This window comes from Agelaius tricolor, unplaced genomic scaffold, assembly GCF_023055355.1.
Source record: "Agelaius tricolor isolate 1412-34295 unplaced genomic scaffold, bAgeTri1.0.p SCAF_3, whole genome shotgun sequence".
Taxonomy (NCBI): Eukaryota; Metazoa; Chordata; class Aves; order Passeriformes; family Icteridae; genus Agelaius; species Agelaius tricolor.
Genome location: NW_027269263.1, coordinates 39,539,727 through 39,565,340, shown reverse-complemented (window position 1 = coordinate 39,565,340; position 25,614 = coordinate 39,539,727). Strand labels below are relative to the sequence as shown.

The window sequence follows — 25,614 nt, the reverse complement described above, 5'->3', positions numbered from 1 at the left end:
GGCTTGGTGCCCTGGGTAATCATCAAGGGCTGAACTGCTCAGGGATCCCTTCTTCTGCTGCCCCATCCGCATGCCTCTTAGAATCCCCTCCAAACTTACCCTTGATGCACCTCATGGGAAGTCTCAGAGGTGGCTGAGTGAATCCTCTTTCCTGTGCAATAAATGAGATGATTCTGCTATAGTGTTAATAATTTCTCCCAGCATTTTAAGTCCTGTGATGAATCTAGCTTTATTTCCTTAGGGGTTCAATGCTATTTGCAAAATTTCTTTTTCCAGCCAACACAGTGCTGCCATTTTCCCAGTAAAGGCAAAGACAGGATTTTTGTGCACTTGATTTCTTCATGCTTTGTTATCTTTCCTACTGCTCATGGCAGCAGTAATTAAAGCTTTAATGATTGAAACTTTGTACTTATGGGCCATGCCAATTATGTTTTTTTCCTACCTATGAATACCATCTGAAGTTGTTCTTCCTTATTTCCTTCTTCTTGAAATCAATGAGCTAAAATCTGTCTTCCCTCTATAGAGTCAAGACAGATGCACCTTCTCTCTCCCAGTTCAAAAGTAAATTAACCCAAGAAGTTGCCTGGCATTCCCTCAGCTGTAATTGGGAAAAACACTTTTTTTCCCCATCTAATTCTGGGAAATTTGTCATTTTAAAGTCAGATTTATTTCTGTGTCCCCACTTCTGCTGACTGCCTAATACCTCAGGAATCATGTGAAATTATTCTGCATGCAACAGCTTGTGGTGGCTTCCTCAAAACATGAGTCAAAGAGTTGGGCAGACAGCACACCACTACTCTATGCATGGTAGCGTAGAGCAAATAGTGACTGTGTATGATCTGTCTCCATAGTCAGCTCTTATTCAATCAATTTGAGAGTGATGTTTTAAAAGACAGGGGTGGGTATGGCAGAAAATCCTCCTCAGCTAGTTAGTGGTATTTGTGAAGATTAGTATGTCATGCTTTGCAGGAGCAAGAACCTGTTATGCTCTTTACACAAGCATGAGCAATAGGGAAACAGCAATGTAGAGATTATTCTAAAATACACATTTTTCTTGTGCACATTGTGGGTTACTGAGTGCAGAGCTATTTAACATTGCCAGAAATGTCAGAGAAATTTTCTTTCCTCATACAGAACATCAAATGCAAGCAGAAGCAGTTTTGTTGGTTAACATAGACAAATTAACTCAGAGAACAGGTATCAGTCGATTTGTTTTAGCATCAATTTTACTCATAACCTGGAAGTTAAAGGATACCAGACAGCTGCCTTCAGCGACCCTACATATGACAGATGAGTGTTCACTGGAGAAAGGACTTCAGCACTTTGAAATAACACTTGTCTTCTGCCATATTACTGCTCTTTGCTGGAGAGGCTGTCCCATGGCAGAGCCACTGGAAGGGATGTGTGAGTGCTCATCCAGGGTTTCAGAGCACGATCTGCCTGCTGGGCTCAAGTTGCTCTAGCAAGCCCTGGAGAGGATGCCTGGCCACTGCTGGGTGCAGGGCTGGGGAAGGTGATCCTGATGGCCAGCAAGCAGCTGTGTCTGCTGTTACTAGGTCCACTTCTCTTCCTTCTTCTGGAAAGATTTAGTGTCTGACTATTAGCAGTTTATAAGATTTTGCTAATGCTGAAAACTCTTGTCAGAGATATGTGGCTGCATGCTTTCTCCAGGCAGAAGTGTCAGCAGAATTATCCACAGGCACCAGTCAGGGCAAGTGTCTGGCTGTTTCTGATTCCTTTGACTAAAGGCTGTTGCTGGGTCTAGCATGGAAGCATGCCAGTGAGCAGTGCCAATTAGGAAAGCGCATTTAACACAAAAAAAGATCTAATCAGTTTCTAGTAAACAAAGACATCTTGCCTTGTGTCAACAATACACTGGGCACATGGCTACAGCTTCCTCCAATTGTGTGTCCTCCAATACACAGCTTTGTAGCTAGAATAGCTCCCCACATAAGCTGGTCTTAAAAATGACATTGTTTTAGGCTGAGGCTCATCAGTATGATGACAGACACTGTAAAAGAAAAGGCAAAATGCAATTCCTTATATTGCATAAATCTCAGGACTGGATTCTTGATTTTTTTTGCTGTTGGGTTTCACCCCTGCCTTCCTTCTTTTTGCCTATCAGATGTAAGACTGTAACTATGCACAGATATGACAGAGGGCAACTCTTAACATTTTCTTAAAGATGGGACAAAATTTCATCTACTACTACTACTACTACGACTACTACTACTGCAACTTTACACATTTCATTTCTGACTGGGATCTACTTCATTGAGCTTAAAATCGACGAGAATTTTGGATGTAATTAAGCAGAATGCTTTGAAAGGACATGTTAATATTATCAGTAGATCAATGGAAACTGAATCCAAATGTATCACTTCACATTCAACTCAATTCAAGTACCTGTGTGCAGAGTAAATGTAAATATAAGGTGATTTTAACCCACATATTAAAAATATTGCACATTTTGTTCAGTACGTCACATGCTTGGCATATTACATTTTGTGTTCATGGTTTCAATGAAAATCAGAAAACAGTGACACCCCAGAAGAAATCTCAGCAGATTATGCTGTAATTGATATTTTATACGGAGGTGACAGACTCTATGAATAAACCACATGCTTAGTGTGTGCATAATTGTTTTCCATTATAAGTTAATACATGGGAATCCTTAAAACAGAAGAAGGGAAATAATTTCAGGAATATGTAGAATATGTTCCTTCCTGTTTTGGTTGCCACTTTTCATTGGGTGCATGTGAATCTTTTTGCTTGCTTTTAATGGAGCAAATTCATGCCAGCCAATGATGGATGTATGTTGCATCAACTCTGCATACCTTAGCAGAGATTATCTAACTATTCAGGGCAAACAGTTAACTCCATATTTCCTAACTGATGTGCATTGTCATAGGAAGACAATGTATTTTTATGAATACTTTTGTTTTCCTCAGTTCTGGAGGGTTTCACTCGAATGTTGGATTTCTCACAAACTATTTCCCATCACTTGTTTCAGCCCCAAGTGACCAGTAATTCATACAATACATGGTGCATTGGCTGCCTCTATCTCATGGGATTGTGTCTGCTCTCTCGCTGGCAAGCTGAAACTTTTCATGAAGACTTGAATGAGTCCCTTGGGGTTTGGACCTTTCTGCAAATATATATTTGTGTAAGTGTTGCTATAGTAATGTGTACTGTCTGTCACAGCTTGCAAGTCTCCTCAAAGCAGCAGCAATCATTCTGATGAATTCATTTGCACATCGGTGCTTTTCAGGTCATCTCCTTGCGGGAGAATTGTCATGAACAAAGTATTTCTGTGTTCAGGAATGAGAAAAGTGAAACACCTGGGTGATACTTTAGCAGATGTTGTAGAAAAGTTAATATTTCCCTACTTCCTTGCCTTCTTCACTCCAACTGAAGGAGAATGGTTTTGTATCTGTTCTGAAGTGGGGGTTTTTTTGAGTCCAACAGGGCAAAAGAATTGCCTTTATTACTGACTGCTGATTAAAGAACAAAAAATGCTGTGCCTGGCTTCATGGTTCCAGAAGGGAATGCTCAAAAAGTCTTTCAGAGCCTTTGCTCCTGGGATTTACAGTTTATTGCTAGTACCCATACACTGGTTTAGTCCATATTATTCAATGATGGTGAGGCATCTGGTTAATAGAAAAACCAAACATGGAATTGAAAAAAATCCCCTTTGTCAGGGAAGTAGTCTAGTTTGACTGTAGGAGACTTTTCTTATTCTCATTCTAGTGATTTGCTTTGTGGTGTTTGCAGCGATAACCAATCATAATATTCCATCAGGCTGTACTAAGTACTACAAAAAAACTTTTCAGATGTGCACATAGCTGTGTCTTTCTCTGATCTGGCATTGAATCTGGAAGATGTTGACTGAGGACTGTGGGACTTAGTTGACTCCAGTGTTTCAGCAAAACTTCCCTCTGCTGCATAAATAACCTACCCCTGGTGGTGGTTGTACTCCAGCTTCAGAGTGGCTGGAGTACAGACTGAGGTGGTGTTAACTGCATGCTCCCAATTTCTGAAGTTAAGGGTTGATCCCTTTGCTGCTGGTGGCACAGTGTCTATGGGAGGGAAACAATTTCAGTCCCATCCAGAGGATAATTGTGATACTTTTTTTTTTTTTGTTTGTTTGTTTTACTGGAATACTGAACTTGTCCTTGTCTTTCTTTTGTACCTGAAGCCAGGTAGAATATTCCCATTTTACCAAAATACATGTTCATGGCTTTGGCCATGTGTATGACTTTATGTAGGAAAATGAGTCATCCCAGACTGGGTTGCCTGAGTCACTCCACTGGGAATGTGTTAGTCTGAATGCAATTCAATGTATTTCATGTAGTAGTACTATGAGGTCTTGGGCATTGGAGACAATTTCAGGGAAACTTGCCTTCTGGGTAATCTTTTCTTTGATTTCTCAATAGCTTCTAGGAGCACAGCTGCTTTAATTGCCAGCTGTTTCAGCCACAAATTGTGTGTACATTTGCCCAGCTTGATATAGGTGAGGTTAGAAGGAGTATTCAGCATCTTGTAGACTCCTAATGAGCAATACCAGGAACAACCACATTTCCTGCAACAGCCTAGGGTTTGGCATCTGATTTCCTGGAGAAAATAATGGGGAAATAATTTTCTGTTGGGCTTGTATCTGCCCAGTTACTCACAGGTGTAAAAGCAGGGGTAATTATTATGTTTGTTTTCTTTGAGGCTGGATTGTAAAAAGGGCTATTTGCCATTTTGCAGAAGGTTTATAAGAAGAAATTTAGAGTGTGAAATAATTATTAAGAGCAAAGGGGTAAACTAAGACAGCTCAGGCACCGTCAGAAGATTTATATCAGTTCATTGCAGGTTCTAGATAGATGTAACTTCTCTGTAACTGAAGAAGGGAAACAGGTGGCTCCTAACCCCTGAAACAGGGCTTTGAAAATGTAAGTAGGGCACCTATTTCTGCCCACTAGTGATATATTAGGCTGAAGTGCCTCTGAATGGTGAGGAGGTGTTACAAGCCAAGGGGAGGCCATCAAGTGACACATAGGAAACAGTAAATAAGGTGAGGCATATGAAAAGGTGCCTGCCTCAGCAGCTGCTTCTTCCTGGGAAGTTCAGGAATGTTTTGTGCCAAGTCCTCCAACTTTGCTTTGGATAGACCCAGTTAAAGGTGGGGATTTGAAGGAGAAGTGTCAATCCTATTATGAGCACTTGTATTAACTCCTGCATGTGGAGCTTGTTGGGTTAGTCTGACTGTGGCAATCTGGAAATTAGCTCAATTGCTTGAGCTGCTAGTGAAAAACCTAAGCTCAGCCGTCTTGGAAGGAAAGGGTGGCAAGACTGGACAGTCTGTGGTAGAAAGGACAGAAGTTCCACCTAGGTCAGAGAGTGAAAAGAAGCGTGATGCTGATGGTATGCAGTCATTGCTTCCTGCTGTCTGCAAGCTTCCCCCTGAGAGGAGGTACAGACCCTCCTTTTGGGAATAAACAGGTAATAAATTATGTGTAGGCAATCTGGTACTGAGGATAGGATAATTTTCCCAAACCTCAAAATAAATGAGCCAGAAGAGGTGCGTGCTGCATGTAGAGCTGAATGAATGCTGTGGACACTTTCCATTCAAGTGTGTGGAGCTTTGAAACATCCACTTCAAAGTGTCCTGGAGAGCTGCAGCCAAGCAAGCATAATTTTCTGTTTAGTTTTGCTTCTGCTGGGAGATAAACACCTTCTGTTTCGCTGTTAGTTACAACATAAGGTCTCCTGCCCATTTTATGTAGCAAAATTACGACATCTTGATTTCCAAAGTTATCATTATGGGATGCATTGGGTTTAGAAGTTGGTTCACCTGGTGGGCAAGGGGAGTCCTGGTGGGGAGGCTCTACAGGACATAACTCTTGTCTGCGCTAATGCTGTGCCAATGAAGGCAGCAGCTCTGCAGCACTGTGAATGCCCCCACCACCTCTTTGTCCAGAGGGTACTGAGGTATCCATCATGTGTCCTGCATAGCTGGAAACAACATCTTTCACACACTCTAATGGTTGTGAGCCAGTTGACACATCCAATTTTTTTCTTTGACTTAATTGGAAATGAACAGCTGAAGCCAATGCTGTTGCCTTCAAACACTAGCCTAAACACTAGCCTAATAATAACACTGCCATCATCTGACCCAGTTGTGGAATAGGCGGCTACCTGAGATCTCTTTCATCTTCATATATCTCATCCTCTTAAGAGAACAATTTTTATCACCCAGATTTAGCACAAGATTTTAAGTGTTTTCAGGAAGTGATGATTTAATTAACTAAAGCCATGCTTGTTTTTCTTTTTTCCAGGTTGGTACTAGGCAACACAATATGCCATGGAAGTATTGACAGTCTTGCCACTACAGCACCAAGGCTGAGCTCCACAGAAGGAAACTCTGTGACCCTGAGGTCACCCTGGACCCTCAGCCAAAGCATTGTCCATGCTGGGTGTGAGTGGCCCTTGCCCATTGCCAGGAGAGGAGGAGGCCAAGAACTGTAAAGTCCCCCTGGAGCCCACAGCACTTTGCCAGGCAGGTTAATGGGAACAAACTGGGCTATGCCAGAATTTTGTCGTAATTGCACAATTTCAGTAAAACTTCCATTGAAATTTAAAGTCAAATGAATGGAAATATTCCATCTATAGCACCTCCTAGACCTCTTAGTGAGTAATTGCTGACTAGCTTTATTTACTATTGTGTCAACCATTAAGAACCAGGAGGGTTTAATGAAATGAACACCAGATCCAGCTATTCTGATTACCTAGGCCTGCTGGGCTTCTTTCAGATAGACGCTATTGAATAGAACCTTTGATTATTTGTGGACTAGAGATGATTTTGCCCTCTAAAGAACACCCCATTTTTTTGCCCCTTACTAACTACATCCAGAGCTGAAATATTCATTACTTCTGGCTTTTGGCTTTGTTGTTGTTGTTGTTTGTTTGTTTGTTTTTTTTTGTTTTTTTGTTTTTTTCTGTATCACTTCTGGCATTCTTGAAACATCCATTTAATGACATACCTCTATGGCCACAAAAATTTCTAACCTTTTCATTGATTTTTTTTTTTCTCCTGGAAGACATACCTTTTACTTTTCATTAACTCCCCTCATTCATTTACTACAACTGTAACTGTTTAATTAAAATAGCCTCCTGACACGAGGAAATTATACCTCAAGCATCATCAAGACAGAGCAGAGCTGATGCTGCAGGGAATGAAGGCTGCCTAACTAGAGGGGAAGGAGAGGTCAGGGTGGATGTTTGTGGAATAGGTATTGAGCATGTGTCTGGGGCTGCAGTGCCTCCCTCATTAGCAGGCAGGCTGCAAATGCTGGCTGGCCATGGGCATGGTTCTCACATGAGCTCATTGATGCTGGAGCTGTATGTAGACCAGTATATTTTGGGCTGTGAGTATGCATCAGACAAATATGTAACAGTGGGAAAACCTGCACCTGCAATGATAGGAAGTATTTATACATAGTGGTACCATGTGGTGTGGGCTCCTATACTATAGTTAGTGATATACTATATATAGTCCCATACTATATTTAGTTGCCATACCATGTATCCCAGCTAATCCAAAGAATGAGGCATTCAATATCTCACAGATAACCCCACTTTTAACACCAGCCATTCACCATACCCAATGACATCAATGCAGCTCTATGAATAGACAGAAAACAGGGAATTGCCAAAGGGTTATTCTATGAAGGGACTGCCATCTTGCTCATCTGCCAATACATGGATACACAAATTTCTCTCTTAAAAGGGAATGAAGTTTTAGCAATACCTGTGTTAAGGCTACCACGTTGACCCTGCTCGGTTTTCAAACAAAAATTCTTCTCCTGCTAGACTAAAGCAGATGAAGAATAATCTGCTGTCTTCAAAAAATTCATTTATTATACATTCATGGATGGTCTAATAATAAAAATCCTCACCAAGCCTTTTGTCAACATTGCAAAATGAAGAAACTCCAACAACCAGCATTCTCAGCAGTGCTAATAGTTAGTGAGCAATATTGCCCTTACTCTCAGAGTGTGCAGCAGCAGCATATCACTGTGACCAACATATTTTAACTCAAAACCTCAACATTTTACAGCCCCTCTACCCCTGTCTTTTTTTTTTTTTTTCATAAAAAGGCAATGAGTTATGCCATAGTTCTGTTACTTTTCTTGAGGTCATCTGTTTATTTTGGGTGGACTACATGAATTCCTAAGTCTCTACACTCAGCTGTAGTCACAATACATGTTTTAACTCTGAAGTAAAGATACACTTACAATTTCATACATACAACTCTCAGTAATAGTAACAGGAAGAGAGGTATGGTGGTGTTTTACTATTAATTCTGGTCCATGTTAAAGTTCTCTTCAATAATAAAGCAACATTATTTATATTTATCTGCTTAAACTAAAAATATTATTGGCACTATTTTCTTTAAAAAATGCAGAGCCAGACTTAGCATTCATAAGAGGGTGTTTCCCAGTATATTAAGGATACAGCACTTGAGTGAGCATATAATACTGCTCAGAAAGGTAGCATTTAACATGAAATATATATATTCCTTTCCAGTTATTCTGTAAGTATACACAATTTATGCACACACAGACACACAAACAAACAGAACTTTGTGTGAAGGCAAGGTGGGAGCACAGACAACTTTTGAGTACTTCACAGCCTTCTGAATCTGCAGGCTTTTGAGTAAAATCTGTTTACTCAACAGATTTCCAAGTCAGAAAATGAAAACTCCTTTTACATGAGCTTGGATTTGTGTAAGTGTGATAAACCCAACAGTGGCACCTTCCCACTCCTTCCCTCCACTAAGGAGTCAGCAAGACCCCTCTGGCTGATTTTCCCTGGTGTGTGCAGCGAGCATATGTAGTGAGTACACCACAACACAGCCCAATTCATGATTTGACTGTTAATTAAACATGAACGCAGCATGGAATGCAATGCTTTTTTTCTTGTCTTGCACAGCTGTATAGCTCAATACACTTGAGATTGTCAATAATTCTGTTACCCTTGCATGACTTAACCATACAGGATGTTGTTAAATGCTGATGTATGCATAGACAAGATGAGGTACAGCAATTGAGCAAGTATTCAAATTTGTGGTGTACAATGGCAACACAAAACTTCAAGACATGCATTAAGAATTCTCAAGAGGAAAACATCTTGAAATTTATTATAACGTAAGTAGTAAACATATGAATGTGTTTTTACACAGGTAGCAGTTAGGGCTTGCTACAGGTATCTTTCAGCCACTGGTGAATAAAAACAGACCTTTTACAAACCCACCAATTTAATATGTTTCCTTCAAAATAATATTAAGTGTGTGGCTATGAAAACAGAGTGACACATAAAAAAATTAAAAATCATATACCACAGGATAACATTTTTATGACTAGAGGAAAACAAAAAATTATGTACATAAATACATATATTTTTATATATAGCAAATTACAGTTTCCTGCACTGAACATTTATCAAATACACAAGTACTGAACAATACTGGATAGGGTGCTTTGTCACACCTTGTGGTCTCCTTAAATTCCTGTGAGAGTGGAAGACAAGTTTTTATGGAGGATACAACTTGTTCAGTGATGTAAGCTCACACAATAATTAAAAATTAAAGGAAAAAAAACCTACTGCAGAAATGACTGATATTTCCAGCACAGGCGTCTTTAAAAACAAAATGAGAATACTCTACTGTTCTTCAAGCCCCAACAGAGAATCTGTGTCAGAGAGCTTTATTCTGTACAACAGCTGGGTCATGAATCTGGGCAACAAATCTAACACTCAGCTTTGTCCACTGGCTTGTCAAAGCCAATGTCTTTCTGATAGGCAGGTCAGTCTATCAGGCACAGAGCAGAGGAATCACCTTCCAGATCATCTCAGAAACCATAGCCTTTCTCTTGGACCCGGGCAGCCACTCCCATGACCTTCAGATTGAAAATGAGGCACTGGCTGGTTTTCTGGCCATTACCTTCCCAAGGTTACTATCATCATAGGAGATTTTGAAAGGGGTGACACCAAGCTATTTTTGAGGACTATATACAGAGTTATTTTGGTTTTGAAAACAGAAAGCATTCCCACCACACTTTTCATTTCACCTGGCCAGAAATGCTAAGCTCAGGTTCCTAAAGCATAAATAACAATCCTTATTGACAAGGATGATGTAGACTCCGTTGGGTTCTTGTGACCCTACCAGAAACTGTCTTCAAAGTACTGCAGTTACTAGCTAGGAATAACAATCCCATTCAGATGTTCTTCAGAGCACACAATACAAATATCTGTGTTATAAAAAGCACTTGGTTGTCTTCACAGGTTAATGATGTCTTGAACTTGGGGGATTGTAAATCCAGTCCATTACAATAAGAGTCATACTCACAAGCATGAAGATTATGCCAACTATGAGGAAAATTAGAGCCTGCAATTGGAAAATGAAATTTAATTAATAAAGCAAGTGACTTAGAGGCGGTAGCTCATAGATTGCCTCACTGGATCTGCATTACTGTAATACCCATGGCCTAAGTTTGCCTTATTCTATGTGACTAAAGCCCAAGTTATGTTGTACAGGGATACATGAATCAGAGTTCATCCTGTGTAAATATCAGTCCAAGAGAGATCTGAAAACAACCCACTTTGGTACTGTGAACAATAATAAAAAAATATAACAAAGAAACAGCTTTGTTTTTTATGGTTAAAAAATGACAGATTTTCAGTCAATGGTCATAGTCTCCAGAATTAAGCACAACTTCAGAGTTAATCTGCTGAATCCTTATTAGACAAACAGGTAAGCCCATATCTCTTATCCGACAGTGTTTCTGTAAACATTCAAGTGATTCAGATGCTGGTAGTTACCCTTTGCTTTAGTGGAGCTTTAGTTTAGCATAATCTGTCCACACTTAACCATACTCTGTCTTTGTAAAATAAAGATGAATATTGTATGTGATCTCAGAGCAAGATGTGAAATTCTAGATATGCCTAACACAGAGCAACATGAAGAGTGAACAAAGACACATGAAAAAATATTCACAGTCTCTCTACAATAACAGCTGGAAAAAAAATTGTAGAAATAATTTCATCATAATAAATTTATTTTATTCTAGAAGTATGTATCAGTTACACTCACCTGACTTTTGTGAACATATATATATATATATATAGATGTATATATGCCCATCTGTTTACATTATGTGCCTACATATATATTTCATCAATAACTTTTCTAATTGCATTTTCAAAGAACATTTCCTCAGTGATAGTTAAATCTGCAGACAGTTATTGATGTTCAGGAGGAAAGGCATTGCAGTGGCAGTCCAGCATGACATAGACACATGCTGTGCGTAAATGATTGACCTTCATATAAGGGCTGTGGATCTGTCTCAGAGGAGAGCTCGCTATTACTTATTTATCTCTGCAGTGCAACTTCCTTCTTAACCTTGACCTCAAATCTTCCTATTAATCCACAGTGGTCTTCTAGCATGAACCAACAACTTCTTATAGACTGTCTTGGTGTTATTTATGCAAATGCAGGTGTTAACTGGAGTTTAGATCAGATTAAGTAAATCTCTTTTTCTAGTGGTTTAAGACACACTTTATCCTAAATACTTAGGTGAGAGTCAGGAGCAGTAGGCCTCTAAAGACTTTGTCTTGAAGAGCATCAGATGAATCCCACTGCTCAACCTGTATTTTGAGTGAGACACTACCATTCAGGAGCAAGTGGCAGATGTTGCAAGTCAATGGTCTGAGTGTTAATGAAGAGTGGAAATCACACACCCTCCCACCCTTTCTTTTGCAATTGCCCCCAGTTCTCTTACCCCAATCTTCTGAGGAGACCTCAGGGGTTCCTTCTTAACAATTCTCAGGTAGAAGGCACCAGGGAGGATGAAAATCAACATTGTAGCAGAAGAGGCTCCTGGAAGAGAGAGCAGAGCTGAGTGCTGCACCGTTTGACAGAAAAGCAGAGTGGTGCACCTGCAAGAGAGAGCCTGTGGGGAGGCAGCTGCCATTCTGAGCCCAACTGTACAAAGGGCTCTCTCTGCAGACTACATTCATGGAGAGCTGTGGATGCCCGAACACTCATTTGGGTGCTTGGGGCCTGAAGAGACACTTGTTACTGGGAGGGTTTTTTAAAAGTGGTCTGGCTGCCTGTGGTGGAGATGTCTGCATGTCAGCTGAAGCCTGTGCTGTCAGGTGAAGCAAGGAAAAATGGACATTCCCAGGGTAGGATGACCCTGGAAAGCAGGTGTTGAATAGAGTGGATGATCTGTGCCTAAGAAGTGTCGACTCCTCTCTGCGCAGCAGGGTCCAGCATGAAGACCTGGGTATAAAAGGCAGGGAGGAGCAAACCAGCTGCAGAAACCCCATTGAGATACCTTTCTCAAGGGATCTGCATCCCTGAGTCCTCAAGCACTTCAGAGCATGGAGACTCTTCATGGAGCTCTTTGGTCAGAGGCCAAAACTGACCAAAAGAAAGTGGTAGGGAGAGACTGTTAATGCCAAATGAAATGTGTCACTTTTCTTCTTTTTCTAGCACAACACTTTGGAAATCAATACATTTTTTCATGCTATAGTTGCTTGAAAACCAAAGCTGATTTCCCTCTCCTCCACATATATTAAATTCCCTTTTGGTCAAAAAGGGAATTCCTTACCAGTTTTTATGTCGGGATTATTGGATTCCTTGTGCCTCATGCAAAGTAACAACAAAGTTGGGTAGCTTATAGCTTTGTCTGTCAGCTGTTTGGGAATCCTTACATCCCCTTTAAATTCAATTTGTGTTTATATTACTCTACTGTAAGACTCAAACAGAGATTGACTTTCAGTCCATGAATGTAAATATGTTGTAGAAGGGACAATAGAGTCAACAAAAAGTATTTATGAAACCTACCGATAAATCCAAAAATGTCTTTAATAGTTGGGACAAAAATTACAAGCAGATCATTAAAAGCCAAAATTACTGCTGCAATCAGAAAATGTCTTATCCAGCTGAATGGCCTTTTGGGAAACAGCAATGCACTGATAGATGAACGAATCTGCAAGATGAAAGACAACAGGGAAAGTAAAACAACAATTAATTTATCTTTGCTTTCAGTTAAAAAAAAATCTATATTAGTTACATCTGTTGTGAGAAATTCTGACTGAAAAAATGAGTTTTCAGTCTTTGATTCCCATAATATAGTCTCATTTGATTCCCATAATATAACCTCATTCTGTAGGTTTTTGAGAACTGGGTTCACAGTTTAATGCAGAAACTCAAATATTTGCAGTGTAGGAGAAAGTCAAGTAAATAGGGTGTAAAATCAGGGACATGAAATCTGTTCAACTGAAAGATGCTAATATCAGCAAAAAAAATCCTCAAAGAGCGTCCCCACTATAAGTACTAATCAACAGGCAAAAAAAGAGCATGTGTGAAATATGATTTGCTGTATTCCTGAACCTGATGAAAATCCCACAAGAATTCTGTCATTTACTTTTCTGAGAGATAGAGGAAGCTGTTGTACTTAATCATCAAATATACATAGCTGAAAAGTAAAGCATATTTTTCAATGCCACTTGGAAATTATAACCCTAAAACCTATTGCAGAGGATTCTTTTTTGCTTCACTGACTTTCTCACACATCATGGATTTTTTTTGCTTTTACAACATAAAAGATGGTAAGTAGAAAAAAAGGCCAAAAGCAAATCCATTTGGTAGCTCGAGATGATGCTATTCTCAAGTACCAAAATTAACTTAAAAGTTGGTATTTAGAAATGGAACAAAAATATTTTTACACTCCAAAAACTCCAAATGCACTTCTGTTTGGTTGTTTTAAAGTAACATATAACTGCTTGCAGGTGAGTTTGGCAATTAAATAAATATATGGGGTTCTCTCAGTGTAGTACATCACTTGAAAACACACCATGAGTTTTGTATTTTATGTTTTTCAGGTTGATGTAAACCAACACTAGGAAGAGGGAGGCAAATTTAAAATGTTTTGTTCAGTTTTTGAGTTGGTGTAAGATAGGTTTATTACACAAAAAAAAATTCTGCCTGCATTCCTGTGAGCTTACTGTCAGCATATTGAGCATTATTCCTTTTGTGATAGAGTCCTTAAAAAGAAGTTATCAAGCTGAAGTTTTACAGTAACTAATGGTATATAGATCTCTATTTAACTTATTTTTCTGGCAATGCAATGACGTTTTTTTTAAATAGAAGACTCTGACTACTTTAAGAAAATACAAATGGGATGATTAATTTAAAAAAGTAGTTCATATAATTATACTGCTTATTTGAAGGAGTAAGATCTGCTGAGATAGCTGTCCTGATAGAATGTGTAAAGCTCTTTGATATTCTGGTTTACAAGAAAAAGATACTTCCTCAAGAGTAATTTTAATGGAAAAATCAGTGTTGTGGTTTGTAACTGCTAACTATTCAAATATAAAAATGATTATACAGAAATCTAAAAATACAAAATGCTACACCTGACAGACAGGTTTCTTCAATGCCCTTAGCTTGTTTTCCCATGAAGACTGATCAATTTGTTAAAAATAATTTAAACATTTAGCCACTGGTTTGAACATGATTTTTAAGGCAGAGCACTGGAGCTCCCCAAGCTAGAAGGACTGGTCAGTCAGGGTGCTATATACCTGTTTTTTTAATTTTAGTAGGCAACATTGAGCAGTGATCACTGCACTTAGGCATTTTTCAGCAAGCCTGGAAACAGTACCTACGCAGAGTGTGTGTTACATCCAGGACAACAGAGCAACAGGACCCCCTGGTTACTCAGATGGGAACACTGTGCTGTGATGCAGCTTGCTGGGAGCCCTCCTGCAGCATGATGCTGGCCTTGTACATGCTGTACTCATGAGACACCAGCCTCCCAACACCAGATTATGAGGATCAGCTATTTTCTCTTCTGCTGCCTGGCAGCTCAGGGAAGACATGAAGCTCAGTCTTATACATTCAGGAGCCTGGAGCTCTGCCCACTGGGGGGATTGGTCCCTGAGGAGGGTCAGTCCCTCTGCAGAGCAATTTGTTTAGCTGTGTCTTTCTGTCCCTGCTACTGTGGTTATTGTGTTTTTCCCACTGAAGGGCACACAGAAGTTCCAAACTTTCTTGGACAACTGACTGTGCAGCTCTTCTATACTTTTTTCTGGCATTTAGTTTCCTCACCTGTCCACAAACTCAAGCCTGTAAAGTGAGCAAAGGGCCCTCTGTCCCTGTATTTCAGCAGCCCAGTGTGGAAGTCCTGCACAGTGTGACCTGAGTTTCATGTGTCTGTCCTAAGTTTGGATGCTATAGTAGGTGCCTGTGTCTGTATTAGGAAATCTCATAAGTAGTTTCAGTTTATCTCCAAGACTTTGGTACTTAGGACTGCTCTGACAAATAAAGTACAGAAAGACCCAGGGAGACAGACAAGTAATTCCTGATATATTTATAAAGACTGATTTATTTCAATCTTTCAAATTTTGCAACCCTAAATGCCTAAGGTCCATGCTTTGGTCAAATGAGAAAACAGACCTCTCTAAATAAAAAGCTCAGGCTTACTTTTCTTCAGTGTTAAAATCTGTGCTGATCACATTCAGTCAGTGAATATGGGTTACCCTGATTTCAGCTCTGTTACTTACAGGGAAAAGGACAAGGGGCACGGTCAGGGTCACAGCCACCAGCACTGCCAGGCGAACTGACAGCAAAAGGGTGTCAAATGTGTACACTTTAGTGTATGTGTGAAGAAGCTCATCTTCAACTTCTCCTACAAAAAGGAAACAAAAAGGAGTTAAATCATTTAAGCAGTACCTTGCACATTTAAAAGGATCTTTGTACTGCAGCCAGATAAGAGATAAGATTAACTTTAGCCCAGCTGCTGCCATTAGATACAAGTTATGGGCTAGACATGAAAAAGGAATTTTCCCACTGTGACTGATACTAGTTCATCATTCAGAGATGATGAGGGTAATGCAGCTCTGAGGTGATGCTTTGTACTCTAGCATCTTTGACATGACTTTGAGAAAATCATTAAGTGGATGTACAACCTGAAGTGAAGATAATTTCTGTGATACGAAACAACTCACTGAACTGTTACTGAACTGGTAACAGCTCCTTTTGACCTCCACCCAGATGTCTCAGCTCTCAAGCAGAGCCCTCTTGCCTCAGTGATGGGGAGCAGAGTGTGCTGTATCATTCACTTCTCTGCTGTATGGAGGGACTAACAAGGTAAAAAGAGGTGGCGTTTGCACAAAATGGTGTGCTAATAGAGGGACTACTCTGTTTGCCCATCGGTTAGTTTAGCTCATCCAGATTTTTTTTACACTAGAATGATTTGCACCTGTTTTTCAGCATAGATGAAACTGAACTAGTGGCGTCAGAGACAGATTGGATAGCACTTAATAGTGTCATGTAAAACTGTTGAGCACTGGACTATTTTTAGTATTCTTGGCCTTTGCCAAGAGTCAAGTTTACAGCAGCTTCTTGTCTGAGTTCACAAAGTCAAGGGAAACAAAACTGGCCCCCCAGTAGGTGCCTTGGAGTCTCCACAGGTGAGGCCTGACAGTTAGCCAAGTCCCACAGTTCACTCAGAAGGTTACACACTGTGTATTATAATCGAATGCTGCTTAAACTTGGATTCAGGCCCCCAGAAAATGCATTAATACTCGAGTCTTTGTGATAGAACCAGCCCGCCTGCATTAAAAAGTGAGGGAAAATTCTGCAGAGAACAGTGTTTTGACCTACCATAGAAGGTAAGATATCCAAAGAGGGCAGCCAGAAGATACATGATAAGCATGCCAGTGATGGAGATGTTTGAGACATTCTGCATCCGCTTTCGGGAGCGACTGAAGTACAAAAGAAAGAGAGTAACAGTCCTATAAAGCCTCTATTTGTACAAGAAGTGCTCTGAAGGGTCTTGGCTCTCTGACACACCCTCACCAGACAGAAATTTCATAGCAACTATATTGGTTACACAGAGCTCTTGATGCTTTACAACTCTGTGCAGAGCAGCACGTATTTATAAAATATGTTGAAACTGCATTTCTAGTGCTTCTTCTGTGGCAACATAAAAATGTGCCACATTATTTTGTATATCACTATTTATTAAATGTCAATCTCAAAAGGTATATTTTAGATTAAAAAAAAATGGAGGGATGAGAATTACAGGTCTGTTGACAATAATAGACAAGAGTTTTCAGCCAACTCTATATGAACATACCCTTATATCTACATAGGGCTGTTCTGCAGGTTCAAGAACCCCTTGCAGATCACATCCTTCCTTCATAAATCCTTTGGTTAAAGAAAATCTTCATCTTATAGGACCTGCAAGCATTTTCCCAAGTCATATTAGAATTTTTATGTCTTCTGAGGTTAAACCTACTGAAACAGGAGGTAATGGTTCTTAGCCTCCTTAAGTTTTGCAACACACTCCCCTGTAATGCAATTTTTGCTGTTCAGCAAATGCCTTTTATTAGCCCTTCCCAGCTATTAACTCTGTGCTGTTTTAAGCAAGTATATTGGATTTTTGATATTTGTTAAGCAAAACAGGCTAAGTGAAGAGCCTACCTAAGACACCCAAACCAATGGCATCCGAAGAAACTTTAGGAGTAAGCGCAACTGACACAGACACAGAACACATTTAGGTATTATTAGAAACCAGAATTATCTCAGTGCAACCAAGTTTCCCAGTTTATTTCAGATCATTTGAAGGACTTTCCAGATTCCTCCTTTACTAAGTAATATTGATCAGTGCAGTGGTTCTCTGTCACCAATATCTGACTATAAGACCAAAGCAAAGCCAAAATCTGCTTACAATGGAAAGCAATAATTCACTACCATGTGGGTGTTCACACACCAGCAATCAATGGACAACAGGTAGAAGATTATCTCTATCTATGGTTAACTGGAAATATTGGACAAAATTCAAGAACCTTACTCTTTGAGTTCACTGTATATTGGTAGCACCTCAGGGTGGCATACGAATGCAAATGCCAGGATGGGTATTGCATAGGCAGTCTGTAAAATAAAGCTCCCATTAGTAAGAATGGTCACGGCTGTACCTCTGACTTTTGGCAGGCAGCAGTTTAGCTGTGGTACAAGTGGTGGAAGGCAAGTTCTACAGGATCTCCCTTACCCGTGAGTTGAACACAAAATATTTTGGCTGGCACTTGTCACTGTTGTCGCTGTGTGCTTCGTATTCTACACTGCTTTTCGGGGAGATATCTTTTGGCTCCTCAAGGCTTGGGAAATGCCCAGCTGTGTTGTCCATCATGAAATTCACACCAGAACTGAGTGACTCATTTGATAACATGACCAGGTGCATTGGCACTGTGCTATTGGTGGCGGTCCAGTTTTCAACCCCGTGGTCCATGATGGGAAGAGGACAGGGTATTTGGGATTTCTTGAAGATCACCTACCAAAAGTAGACAATGTTATCAGAAAAGCGCCACTATTACACATTTTTACAGGAGATTACACATCTGTGGTATTCCAACAGAAGTATAAACAGACACTGAGAAAGAGAGGAAGCAAGAAACCAAGTGCTACCAATTCTGCTTCTTCTGCAAGTATTTATTGTTACTCTGCCTCTGCTGTTTTCCTGCTTTATTTTTTATTCTCAAGTGGTTTTTAACTGATTTTTTTATTCTGACTTCATTCAGCAATAGGTTGTTGATTTGATTCACTTGCAGGGGCTATTCTAACATAAAATTGTCACGGTATCAAGTATAAAAGTGTTTAAGGTTTACAGAGTCTGTATTTGTCTGGACAAAATACCCAAACAGTCACCTACCACACTGACAAAGAAAACCATACAGGTCAGCGAAAACCCACTCGTATAACCAAGATAACCTGTGCAGCAAGAAAAACAAAACAAAACAGAACAAAATAGTTCAGTTACATAAAAATTCACAATCCTAAAAGGACTAATGAAATGAGCTTAAGCAGGGCATTAAGCTTACCTAAGCTTTTTAGAAGGGAGAGGGGAAGAATAATCACAACTGTTACAAGTATGACGAGGTAGTTCCCATTAAGGTACCATTCTCTAAAGAGGAAGAATAAAAGTAAAAATAATCATCACTGACATCAAAGTGAAATTTTTTCATCTCAGGTTCAGGCTGGGAAAAGGCACCTACCCAGCATTCTCCTCAAGTTTCATAAATGCTCTGATGACTTCAGGAAGTTCATATTTAATAATAAAGAGGTAGCTTGACATTGCTGGAAAAAAACCCAAACAAAACAAACACCTTTAGAGAACTGAGTTTCCAAAACTGTAGTTCCAAACAAAGAGAAAAGTTTTTGCTAAAGTAGAGAAATGAGTTCTGTTTAAATAACAGTGTGACTAAATAAATAAAGCCTTTATATTGCTATGAACATGTTCTGAATGAAATCTAGCATTCTGTATTAGAATACAATACAGTTACTACTGAATTTGTAGCATACTTATATGACTACTAATTTTTCCTTTTGCTTTTTTGTTATATATGATTTTTTTTTCTCCAATGGATGCTGTCCATCCCCATTCTGTAGTAACCTTAGATTTACTTCCTCTAGATCTCTTCAGCTGCCTTATCCTTTCTACTTTCAACTTCTTTCTTCCAGTGTCTTCTCTATATATAAGGAAATCAACTAGTTGTCAAGATTCCTGATGTAAGAATGGACTTCTATAATTTAAAATGTACTGCCAGACGTAATGCTTTTTTAAATTTGTTTTACGATTGTCACAGAGAGGTCTTTAATGACCTATGGACCAATCTAGACAAGAAGTAGAGGAGCAGTTATTCCTCTTTAATAGGGAAGCATACTTAATTTCTGAATTCAACCAATGTGATATCCAGGCTTGAGGAAGGAAAAGAATACCATAGAATAACACCTTTCATGAACAAAATCAAAAAGTCTTTTGCAGTACAGAGATGTGAACTACCTCTGTTTGTGTAGCAAAGTAGCTATAACAGGACAGTATTAATCTATTGATGGAGATTTGCAAACATAGCAAGTTCCAATAGAGAAATCACCAAAAAACCTGCATACATTTAATTGACTAATAGCACATTTAATTTAAGTTTTAATTACCTCTCCTTAAGTAATCTGTAAAAAATTACAAACTCCCTTTTGCTTTCAGACCAGGTATTCTTCAGCCTCCTAAAAGGCTTCTTCCAGGATAGTAGAGGAAAAAAGCTTTGTTGAATGAATGTACACTCTATCACTACTGTTTAGATTGGTAAGTCACCAGTTCTGACAGGATGGAGTTTATTTGATAGATATTTTACAGGAAGAATCATTGTGGGTGAGTACATTCAAAAATTACTTTAAACATGCATTTTAGGAATAACACAACCCAACTCTTATTTGAAGGAATAATTCAAATATATTCATTCAGCTGAAAAATGAACCACTCAAAGCCTTTTATGGAGACGTCAGAACCCTGTGCTGTTCCTTTTAGGTCTGACTAATCTTTTCTAAGTTGAAGCAGGTGCTTCAACTAGATGCTAAGGACAGACTGAGCCATAGTCAATAAAGAGAATGGCCAGTTCCTTGAGGACAGTCAGTCAGGCCACTTTAGCCATCACTGAAGCCTCTTCACTGGTCATGGAGAGATGCCAGGTAACTGTCTTTCACCATACACTGAAAATAGTGAGATGAATTCCTCATATCCTTAATTTTTACAATACAATGTATGCTGTATCTGGCTCATCTCTGATACCATTTAGCCAGACAGAGGAGAGAATGAAATCACTTGTGTTTTGTAGAAAGAGCATTGGAAGCTAGAAAACTTTTGTCTCTTACCTCCAATATTCTGCATTGTGACTGAAATGAAAACACCACACTTCCCAGGCCAGCCAAATGCCTTTGCTCCCAGTTTTTCATATATTAATGATCCTGAAAAAAACCCCCAAAAAAATCAAAACAAAAATATGGGTCACTACATTGGACATACTTGATAAATTACATTCCAAGGTAAAATACATGCATGCAATACAGATTGTCAATCACAGCCTCCTACCTCCTTCTTTTGATATCTTCAGTAAAAGGTGGACCGAGTAGAGTGACAATATTGCTACGCTGAGCAGCAGAACTCTGCAAGGCAAAGCAGAAATCAGAATCCTAAGCAGGACATCAGAGATACTCCCTTGATTTGAACATACGCTGCTCAGTCTCATGAAGTTCAACATGTCCTAAATAGTTTTCAGCAAGTTTGTTCTTTGGTCTCCCAGTGCTAAGTGCAGAGCTAAGTGTCAACTGTAGCTTCCTTGTGAGTAAAGTTGCACCTTATACACTCTGAGTGCCCCTGAAGGCTTGTTGAAGTCCAGTAAGTGCTAGTTCTGTGCTAGTCCACAAGGACAAAATCTTATATCTTAACAAGATCCCACTAAAGTAAACAGATTTCTATGCAAGAATCTGGTCTTTGGACTCTCACCTGCCCACTGACCTCTCATTTACAAATCTCTCCTTAATCAGAGCTGTCAAAAAACCCCACAAAAATGAAACCCAAAAGCAAATTGTGACTGGGACAACTTCAATGCTTGGCTGGTCACTGCTTTTGACTTCTGGCCTATCACTGTGCAGTGGAGCTTAGTTGCCTGCTGTGTAGGTACATTAGAAATCTTGCATCACGTTAAAGCATGGCACAACACTGGAAAACCTGCTCTTGGAGCACGGGTAGCTTAGCTTGTAGTCTTATCTGCCTGAAGATACTGGTACCTGACTTCAGTAATTCTGACTACTGCCATGTTTCTGCCACACAACTGGTGCATCCTATGTGATTTCAGCTATCTGCCTCCTGTAAACTGCTTGTGAAAAATGTAGCTTTGTATGAGATTTTTGGGGCACAGCACTATGCACAACATATCTTATTACCTTAACCATCTTGTCACCAGCCTGCCCAAGTGCTAGTGAGGAAGAGAATAACATGACAGAGATAGAAAACACGGATGCACTTTATCCCATGGCTGAACAGGAGGTTGTGCCCACAGCTCCCACTCCCCTGAACACGAGGTTTGGTACAGATATAGGAGACACTGACAGCCAGGTTCATAAATGAGTCTAGGAGCAGACTCAGGCCCTGGGGCTGAGTGATGAACCACCAGACCATCAGAATTTCCTCTGAAGTTTCCCTCTTCAAGAGAGACAGACAGTGCTACCACCTTGGTGTGGGCAGGGCTGTCTCCTGCTGTGAGGTCATGCAATATGGTAAGGGGAGGGATCATGTCTGAGGTGACAGTGCAGTCTGCTGAGGTGGCACCCTCCTTGATCAGGGGCACCCATACACCTGCTGTTCAGAGACATGGTCTCCATGTCCTGACACATGAGATGGGGTAAACCAAAGTCCTCCTGGTTGCACTTGCTAAATCATGCTGGGCAGCAGAAGTGTTGCTTTTGGAATTTTGTGAGCCTTCTATTTTCCTTCACCCTGTAGAACACCTTCCAGCAAGAAAGCACTTGGGCAACATGAGAAGAGTAAATACAATGCTGCCAGCATCATCTCAATTAGAATTCATGTCCAGCAGTTTCCATTTAGTAGATGGGATTTTTCTGTCCCACTAACACTAACATCACGTGATGTGAAAGCAGAGGAATTCAAGCAATTGGATAACTGCTGTAGGGGTAACAGTATCTACACACAAGTTCATACTTCTAAATAAAATTCCTTCCTTTACCAAAAGGGAGAATGTTCTCATTCAGAAAATATGGAAATAGCATAGCAAAGAAAGTGAGCTGTGGGGGGAGATTTTTTGCTTTAGCATTACTCCCTACTTTAGCACTGCCAACAGAGCTTATATCATTAGGCTTGTATCAGAATTTTTCGCCACCAATCAGTATGATCAGAGTTTCAAAATGAAGATATTATAAAGATAATATTTTTCCCTGTTAGCGAGGCTTAACATATCACAGTTTTCTTTCCAGTGATCATTTATGAGCATACCAGTTAGTACAAGTGCTCAGAAAAAGTTGGAGGAGAAAAAAATCCTACATTTTTCTGACTCTGACAAAATGTCAGTTTTAGAACTGGCTTCCAATTTTTGCTCTGCACGTACTATATCTAAACCAGTTGGATGCAGGTGTTATGAAGTGCTTATACAGAACAGCATTTGAATCTACAGCTAATTTTCAGTTAAAAATTATATTGGCAAAACAGGAGATGTTTCTTAGCAACTGTAAGCTACATGTAAAATTTTAAATGCTATTGCTGTTATAGTTACACAGTCCCCACAAGCAAGAAGCTCTATAAAAACATGCTAGATTTCAGTAATGTCAAAAATGGCTAATTGTCACACAGTAATATCATGGTTTATTCCAGTCTCATGAAAGGATAAAATTAAGGCTTCAAGCTAAAATTAAAATCAATAATTTTAAAAAAAAACCCCAAATTTATTTTCAATAGAATTCATCTCATTAAAAGGAGCCAGATGTTAGCCATAGATTAAAAATCTTCCCATGGCTCTATGTTACTGTCTATCAAAACCCATTCTGTGTAGATCCTGTTTGTCAGTCACAGACCAATGCTGTCCTTTGTGCACATTGGGTACAGACAGACTTGGACCAACAAGATTAGATCTGTGAATGCCCTTGCACCCAAAGCATGTTGCCATTTCAGATGATATCGAATGCTCTTCTTCCATTTCTACATAGTGATTAGATGATTGGGATGATGTAAACATATTTATGAGTGATTTAATTTCCTTGCTGGATTCCCATAGTAAACTGGCAAGATCGGTCTTGTTATTTTAGGACCAGCATGCTGTTCTTTCCTTCTGATTTTTGACTGCACAGTACCAATTTGCAGTCGTGTTTCTAACACAAAGGAGGTTTAAAATTTTGGCAGTGAATTTTCAGCAGTGGATGGTTCCTTGTGGTGAAGCTGAAATGCTCTCATTACAGAGGATCTTACAAGAATCTTCAGCTAAGAAACCAAGCTTAACATACCTCTCTAATCATAAAAACTTCAGCCCCCTGCTTATATTCTATTTGCTTATTTTTCTATGTACTTACATGAAAAGGATAATTCCTGTGTTGGCCATGGCATAGGAGAGCCCTAAGATGCCACTGCCCATAATGGCATTGCTGAGGTTGAACGAGGACATTCCAAAGGAAGTTCTACCCCTGTGCTGTTGGGTGCAAGAACAGAAAATGGCAATTCATTTGCATTTTACTAAGCATGACTGGCTAATTATCCTCATTGCTGGTGTTCCCTATACTGCTCCCTTGATGCCTAGAGGTGGAGCTTTTTCAAGGTTCCCAAGCCCAGAGGCATTTGCCACCAAAAGGAGTCTACCCCAAAGACAGCTGTGCTGGTAGTGTTTGCCTCTTCCCACTTTTGCATTGTCTCAGTCAGGAGGAGGCTTGCATTCCTGACAGGTGACTTAGGTGACACAGTTACACTGGCTATGCTGGCCAGCCTCCATGGAAACACATGCTCTTATCAAACAGGTTTCTCAATTACCAATTCTTAAATATTCAGACTTTTTAAAAAAATGAGTACAACAGATTATTGAATTTGTCTCCAAGTAAAATGCACTTTTTTGGGGGGGGAACTAAAAAGGTGTCTGGGGGGAAGAAAGAAAGGAGTGCTGTGTGGCTGGAAGCAGAAGAATGGAAGAGAACAAAACCTAGGAGAGAGAGGATGGTGTGTAAATGGGTTACAACAGATGCCAAGTGGAAAAGAAAAAGGGAACATGGCTCTTAATTTTGGTTTACAATTACAAATAATATTTTTGATTTTATGTGATCATTCATTAATAAAATCTGTAACACCACTGATAAAATAATGCTTTTCATTTCATCAAATTCACTAACAATTGAGTAACATTAAATCCTAGCAGAGAGGTACCCACATGCATGCCCCAGGAGCTGGTCCTGTGCTTCCACTTGCATGTGGAGCTGTCATGTTGACATGTGCTGACCATGTAGAGCTCAGCATCATAAAGCCAAAACAATAAGGTTCTTTCTTTAAAGCAGTGCAGCTGAATGTAGATTCATTTGCACAGATGCTGGAAACTAGAAATACAAGCATGTATCCACTAAGGCACAGATCTACCTGGCTGTAGGAACAACAAACTCTTTCTGAGCCCAATGTCCTGTCAGGAAAATGGGTGCAATGCCCCACTGTCTGCACATCTCAGCTGAGATTAATGGAGATGTTACTGAAGCTCAAGTGTGATCTAAGGAATTTTTCTGATTACTTGTGTAGGAAAGACTGAATTTTACTTGTAAGATAACAGAAAGGGTTTGCTGCACTAACTGTTAGAAAATGTGTTTATTCTTTGAAAGCCAAGATTATGCTGGCCAGGCTCCAGAGTAATTTTGCTTACTGACACTTTAAGAAAAAAATCAGGTCAATAAGATCTACTTTGTAATCAATCATTCATTCATTTAAAAAGAATAAAACTTACATATTCTTCATTATAGTCTTCCAATTTCTTTTTATCCAGATATCCATTTGTAAGGAACTTCTGACTTTCTGCATCATCACTAGCAAAGGGACTGAACACAAAGAAAAATAAGAAAACATTAGATAAAGCTTATGATACACATTTTATTTGAGTGGTGCTTTTTGTCATCAGTGGAAACTTTCCTTTGATATTGCTCTGAATATTTAAAAATCCATCAAAAAAAGGACTGTTCTCCTGTAAAGTTCTCATATC

At 39.5% G+C, this 25,614-nt stretch overlaps 1 protein-coding gene across 2 annotated transcripts in view; it reads right to left on the bottom strand.

Moving 5' to 3' along the window:
- Positions 1–9,151: 9,151 nt before the first annotated feature.
- Positions 9,152–25,614, bottom strand: part of SLC38A4 (solute carrier family 38 member 4) — a 33,187-nt gene continuing 16,724 nt past the window's right edge. For both annotated transcript variants that reach the window (XM_071423544.1, XM_071423543.1), the window contains exons 3-16: positions 25,363–25,453; positions 23,963–24,078; positions 20,976–21,049; positions 20,759–20,851; positions 19,108–19,189; positions 18,934–19,016; positions 18,765–18,823; positions 18,108–18,386; positions 17,910–17,989; positions 16,718–16,818; positions 15,616–15,740; positions 12,896–13,040; positions 11,826–11,923; positions 9,152–10,432 (exon numbers count right to left, since the gene is read on the bottom strand). In XM_071423544.1, coding sequence (XP_071279645.1) covers positions 10,331–10,432; positions 11,826–11,923; positions 12,896–13,040; positions 15,616–15,740; positions 16,718–16,818; positions 17,910–17,989; positions 18,108–18,386; positions 18,765–18,823; positions 18,934–19,016; positions 19,108–19,189; positions 20,759–20,851; positions 20,976–21,049; positions 23,963–24,078; positions 25,363–25,453 — 1,528 coding nt within the window. In that variant the 3' untranslated portion in view covers positions 9,152–10,330. The remainder of the gene's footprint in view (positions 10,433–11,825; positions 11,924–12,895; positions 13,041–15,615; positions 15,741–16,717; positions 16,819–17,909; positions 17,990–18,107; positions 18,387–18,764; positions 18,824–18,933; positions 19,017–19,107; positions 19,190–20,758; positions 20,852–20,975; positions 21,050–23,962; positions 24,079–25,362; positions 25,454–25,614) is intronic.